Below are 6,417 nucleotides of genomic sequence, written 5' to 3'. Positions count from 1 at the left end.
CTTTGATTTTGCAGTGGATACTGAAGCTACACACTCAAAACTGCCACGCAACGCGTCGAAGGGAATGGAGCAGTTAACTGCGAGTGAACATTCCCACGCTACCAGTAGTACATTTTCGGCTGTGAGCAGAATCCCTCACGCTACAAGCAGTGCCAGGCAATCCAATATAGCGCGATTCAACGCAGAGCAATTCAACACAGCGCAATCCAACGTAGACCGACGCGAACGACCATGAAGCAAGCGGATGGCGAAGAAGCGTGCGAACGTTTGGTTTATACCGAATCCGAGACGTGGGTGCATGTGAATTGTATGCTCTGGTCGGCGAAGAAGCGAGCGGACGGCGACGAAGTGAGCATAAGACCAACTAGTGCTACCACTTGTGAGGAATGAGGGTAAATTATGACTGAATTAAGATTTAGTTTTCCTAACCGATACTTCTGGTTCATTCCTTAATGTGTTGCTTATCCTAAATCTACCACTTACTAAGTATAATCTCTATTAATTGCGCAACTGTTTTTTTATTTTTTTATAATGGCGCCTTGTCAATTTGAATTAAAGAATATGATTGGCTCAAAAGATCAACCAAAATGAGTGGTCAAGGGCTCAGCGAGTTGACTGGTCCTGAACGGAGTCGTATCGTGTAAGAACAGATCCTGGTGAGTCGCTTTCGTGAGCACTCGGTACAATATGGTGAAGCGGCGTAGGTGTGTCTGTCGATCGTAATGTCTTTAAGGGGGCTGCGCTGACCTTGTGAGGAGCTCTCGTTCGCATTGAAGTAATAAACACCTGAAGAAGATGACACACCCGTCCAGTGCATAGAAATGCAAGTTATAAGAAGCCGGCGTTGTTCAAGGTAACCCTTTAAATGTCGGAGACAAGACTGCATCCCCTGAAAGCCCACGTCGCACAGAAGACGCGGACTTTGCGGCCTTTGCGGCATTTACGATCGCACAGAACAGCGTCACCATTATTTCACGAGTCGAATAATTATTTCACGAGACAGAATATGAAGAAATGGTGATTATGAGAAGAAAGTGTGCGGTGCATGGATTGCAAACCCCGAGACTTTTACAGCCGTTTCCAGACCAATCCATACGCGAAATCTCATTGACTAAGATTTCTAGACAAGCCATAAAGTTAAAATTGTATGGCACGCTTCCTCCGTACTAATGCTGTGTGACCGAGTACATGCCATAATTATTAATTGCAAGAATGAATCAACGAGAGCCCGCAACACTTTCCATGAGCCTTTATATTCGTTGCCATTAACGGAATGCCGTACATTGTTTGAAGCCGGTCCATTTCGTGGAGCTCCGAAATCTTCAGGGCTAAGCCTTTGTTTTTAAACCGCCTCGGTCATGATGTGAGCTTTGTGTTCAACCCCGCAGCATCGAACAAGTGTTAATTAGCGGCTTCATCATCTAATTCTTAGATCCTTTATACAAATATAATTTACCAGATGTTTTATATGGAATTGATAATTTCAATTCTAATTTAATCTTAAAATTGCGAGTCAAATTGATTTGATACCAAATATGGCATTAATTTCTTATTAAATATGGCAATAACGTGTTTCAATTCTTAATATTCGCGCTGCAATGTTAAAGGAAAGTGACGCGCCGGATGTAGAGCTAGTCTCAGGCAGTATCAGCCTTCCGTCGGCTGAAGAGAACACTCTAGATGAGCCCGTATCGACTACTATCGTACGCTGCAGTCGTTCTATATGGTACAATCTCATTCTAATTAATTGACGCATGATACATAGCTTCGGGATTTGCGGCTCGTCGGTAGCAAGCTACGCGTCGTCCTAATGCCTAGTAATACGTCAGAGGAGACTTTAAAAGCGCTACGAGACTGTACGATTGGTACCGTTACGGTGTAAAGCTATCATACTCACTGTCGCATGTCTTATAGGGGACCTGTGGGGTCCGCTACTGCTGTGTCTGACGCTTTCTATCATGTTGAGTATCACGGCTCCTGCTGCGCAATCAGCGATGGTATTCACTGGCGTCTTTATTGTGATTTGGGTGGGCGCTGCCATTATCACAATAAATGCGCAATTACTGGGCAGTACCATGTACGCGCAAGTGCACATATTCCATACGATTTCGTATACTATCGTGAACGTGTCGTTATGGTACAGATCTTTCTTTCAGAGTGTTTGTGTATTGGGATACTGTGTCTTTCCACTCAATATTGCCACGTTTGTATGCATGCTAATGAGAGTGGTGATTTCGCATTTTTTATTGCGAAGTTTCGTCGTCAGTATGGGATTTCTTTGGTCGACACGAGGTCTGTCATCATTGTCAGTTTTTGCTGAAAGGCTATTTGTATACTATTGACACGCTTTTGTTACTGCGTAGCATCGGTCGTGTTCATGTCAAAGCTCGTGCCTCCGAAGCGCAAGGCATTGACGGTATATCCAGTGCTGCTCTTCTACTTTTTCATTAGCTGGATGGTGCTTATTCAATAAATTTAACATTGCACAACAATATCATAACGTAGAATCTTTAAGAAAATTTAAATCAAGATAATTGTTGGCAGAAGCGACGAATGTTCAGATTAAAATTGATGAGTAGAATATACTGGTGCCTTCCCTAGTAAAGTCGCACGTTGTCTTACGCTTTATGGTTTAGACGGCGTTCTCTTGCTCAAAAAAAAACGATTCTTTTTCCATCGAATTGGCGACAACAGAACTCAAATTTAGAATTCGCAATTATGTCATTTTCAAAATGTAATGATGAACTTAAAAGATCCCTTTCTTTCAAGTATTGAAAAATGGTTTCTCGATACCATTCTTGAGTCAACATTGTAGAAGCCAAAACACATGTCACACTAAAATTTAGTAATCAACCATTATTGCCAAGTTGCAGTTTCTTCGTTCTCTCTGTAAATCCAGTTCCCGTTCTCTACCCCTGCATCTCAAAGAGACGTGATTGGCTACGTACGTCGCTTGTCCGCAATAATTGTACCATCTGGTCTACAAGTAGACAGTCGCAACTCCAATATATGGCACAGACATGGGCTGCACGTCGAGTAGCGAGGTCTTCCAGGCCATTCCGGACACTTTTAACTCCGCTGGTGCGTGGCGATACATTCTCTGTTATTGCTTGAGCTCTAGTTAAAAGAATGATACGTATGCGGAACCAGAGGAAGTACAGAAAGCGTTGCGGTAGGTATTCTCTTCGTTCCATGCTTTTGCTGTTTTAACCATGAAGTGCTGTGTTTTGCTTTGATCGATCGGTATAGAAAAGTGAGGCTTCAGTCCTCGGATTTAATTATTGCCGTTTGGAACTAGTGCTTTCTACTCCTTTTGATCGTTTCCGCTCTAATCTCCCTACTTTTGCGGTTTGTGTGAATTTTTTTTTAGGTGGATTTTACGGAATCGAATCGTGTACCTACATTTTTAATTACAAGAAGCTGTAGTAATGAATACCATTCGTCCTGACAAGAAATATGTGTTTTTGTGGTAGCGCAAGGGAGCCCGTACATTTGGAGGACGCTCGTTACATTATGTTGATATGACAGGGCGAGTGATTAATCCGTACCAGGTAGTATTGCGTCAACTTTGCGCCTTCATGCATCCAGCTTCCTATGCGATTTCTTCTATTTTTTAAGACTGTCATTTCAGCAATTACGCGCGTATTTGAGCTGTTTGACGATGACGATTGCATTCCGGCCTTTGGTTTTGGGGGGTATCCGGAGCGACCGTTAGCCGAGCGATATTTTCCGTTTGTGAAAGGCCGAGGATGCGAATTGGATGAGGTCTTGCAGCAGTATTTTGCCATTGCCTCGACGATGGAACTGAATGCGACAGCGAGCTTTGTACCCGTGATTGACGAAGCCATTAAAATGGCTACGAATACGGGCAGGTATCATATTTTGATCATTATTACCAATGGTCACATTGACGACCCCAATATGGCTCGACGAGCGATTGTACAAGCCTCCGAGTACCCAATTTGTACGTGAATATAAGTGATTTGATGATCAAGATTCTCTCGAGCTAACGTGGTACAACAATACTAGCAATTGTTATGATTGGCGTCGGTGACGGTCCTTGGACTACAATGCGAGAATTTGACGATCAGCTTCCTGAGCGTCGATTTGACAATTTTCAGTTTGTAAATTACAATACGATTCCGAGAGGCAATTTAGACAACCCAGACGGTGGGTTTGCGATGCAGGCGCTTATGGAAATACCAGGTTTGTTAATTTCTTAAGTCGGATGTACAAGCATCTGAAGACCCTTTATACGCATTGTCTTGCTAATGGACAATATATTGTAGAACAATACAACAAAATCCTCGAGCTTGGCTTGATTAAGAAACAGCATATTTCACGTGCCAAGTATCAGATATGAATGCGATAGTACTGGTGCGAATTTGATGATTCTCGTGTACTTAAATTAATAAATGTACTCGAGTAGAGAGGCAATGAAGTTTGGTTTAACATTTTTGTTGATTGGGTAATGAACGATTCAGCAAACTGTACGAAAAATAATAAAAATTGAATTAATCGCCACAGAAAATGATGTTACTAAATAGCGATTGTATGAAATTATTTATTTTTTTAGGGATTGATGACCGCACAACTAAAATTAATATCCCACATCTATTTTTTTAAATTAATTTAACAACTAGTACTTCAATAATTACTCCTACATGACCACCTTTTCCTAAAAATAAATAGAACAATACAGTTCCAAAACTAAATTGTTATTCACGGAATTTACGTAAGGATATTAATTGTTATGAGAAAAACGCCGAAAATAAATGTATTATAAAATATCTTTGAAGAAAAAATCTATATCGGTGGAGTAGTAGTGCCGAATTGCATTATCCCGAGGTGTAACGGGGCACTACGACTTGTACTGTTTCAGTACAAGTCCACTTTGCACTGCTTCATTTGCAAGTGGTGCCTCACGTTATTTCACGTACACTAAAACGTGCGGAGGTAGACTTCTGTTTAAGGTAACAAGCTTAAAGAGGGTTAAATGAAAACTGTATTAATATAATTAAGTGTCTCTCTTTCTATCTTTATAAATGCTAACTTAATTATAATCTAATACTAAACATGTAATAGAATTCTTTACATTATTTTATCTGTACTCTCTTTGATTACCTCTACAGCTGATTAGTCTGCGGAATAAATAGATATAATGGTCCTAACCTATTGATGGGTAAGAATTCTGAACATTACTATATAAAGTAATATTTCAAATATTATCTACCTTTTAGATAATATATTAATTAATAACCTTTAAGTTTAATTTCATTCAACGATACACCCCGTTACATCGCCCCTCCCTTAAACGACAATCACCCTGAATCTCATTAGATGGAGTGGTCGCTATGTGATCACTTAACTCAAAAATTATGTTGATTGGTCAGAACCATCATTCTAAATTCCATCGCATGAAGAATCAACTCATGCGGGGTGTCAATAGTGCTGCACCTTCGGCTGCGGCTCGTGCAGCCACGGGTGACGCACTGTTATCTCTTGCGGCAGACGAAACGTGTGCCGTAGTATCTTCCACTCACACAACACTAGATGTTGCGAGTGCACGTGGTGATTCATCACGTAAACACGACCCCTCTTTGGAGGTCGACTACGAATGCGAGTCGGACGAAATGGCCGACTCGGGGAGAATAGAACAGTCGCCTGATAGACGTCAGGCGGCTGACTATGAGCCTTCGTATGAGAGAGCCCATTCTGATAGACGAGTAAATAGTCTATTTGGATCCGACGATGAGGATGATCCCTCATCGCCCGTTCGGTCTCCCATACGGTCACCTGCACGTGTCTCTGTGCAAGGTGACGACGATGGCGTAAGCCATCGTAAGAAAAGTTCTTTGGTACCCCTGCTTCAGTGGGTACCACTCAGGGGTTTGAAGACAATAAAATGTCTCATCTCGCCCCTGAAAAGAAGCCGTGGCTTTTTCCAGAACGGCTAATCAATAGCTTGTCTGGAGAAACTACTCCTTACAATAAATATCCCTTATTTATTGCGACAAAGCTACATGGCGTTGATCCCAGCGCGAAGAACTTTCGCGCTGAGGAAGATTTCTATCTCGATGCTTTTCTTAAGCATCGATGGTTTAGTGGCAATAATAAGCGAGATAAAGTCTCGCTTATGCAAGCCTGGAGCGCGTTCATTCGCAATGTCAAAGACATTGGACGCGACGCCTGGCTTCAAAAACTTTACGCAAATCGCGTTATATTTGAGAAAAGAACCCCAACAAATGCAAAGTATAAATTGCATCGGTTGTCACGTGAGGCGTGATCCCTGTCCGTGTTGTGTAGACAACTCGAAGCGGGTAAAAGGGGATGTCTATTCCCTTTCTTCGCCCTGGGGAAGGGCTCGCATCTCTACTGAGATGCGTGACGCGATTGACGTTTTGCAATCGATTTACA

The 6,417-nt window shown here is 42.0% G+C and overlaps 2 protein-coding genes across 2 annotated transcripts; both read left to right on the top strand.

The window, feature by feature from the left end:
• The first annotated feature begins 1,544 nt into the window (after positions 1-1,544).
• Positions 1,545-2,558, top strand: CCR75_009468 (uncharacterized protein). The gene is made up of 4 exons (XM_067967507.1): positions 1,545-1,703; positions 1,766-2,077; positions 2,144-2,292; positions 2,364-2,558. Exons 1-2 carry the CDS (start codon positions 1,599-1,601, stop codon positions 1,880-1,882), a joined length of 222 nt encoding a protein of 73 aa, XP_067818962.1. The 5' UTR covers positions 1,545-1,598; the 3' UTR covers positions 1,883-2,077; positions 2,144-2,292; positions 2,364-2,558.
• Positions 2,559-2,888: 330 nt separating this feature from the next.
• On the top strand, positions 2,889-4,525 carry CCR75_009467 (uncharacterized protein). Its single transcript, XM_067967506.1, has 7 exons — positions 2,889-3,081; positions 3,250-3,348; positions 3,371-3,394; positions 3,474-3,551; positions 3,619-3,964; positions 4,030-4,206; positions 4,290-4,525. Exons 1-7 carry the CDS (start codon positions 3,010-3,012, stop codon positions 4,361-4,363), a joined length of 870 nt encoding a protein of 289 aa, XP_067818959.1. The 5' UTR covers positions 2,889-3,009; the 3' UTR covers positions 4,364-4,525.
• Positions 4,526-6,417: the final 1,892 nt, after the last annotated feature.

The sequence above is a fragment of the Bremia lactucae genome, linkage group LG10, assembly GCF_004359215.1.
Source record: "Bremia lactucae strain SF5 linkage group LG10, whole genome shotgun sequence".
In the NCBI taxonomy this organism is placed as follows: domain Eukaryota; phylum Oomycota; class Peronosporomycetes; order Peronosporales; family Peronosporaceae; genus Bremia; species Bremia lactucae.
This window is presented reverse-complemented; position numbering and strand designations above follow the sequence as displayed.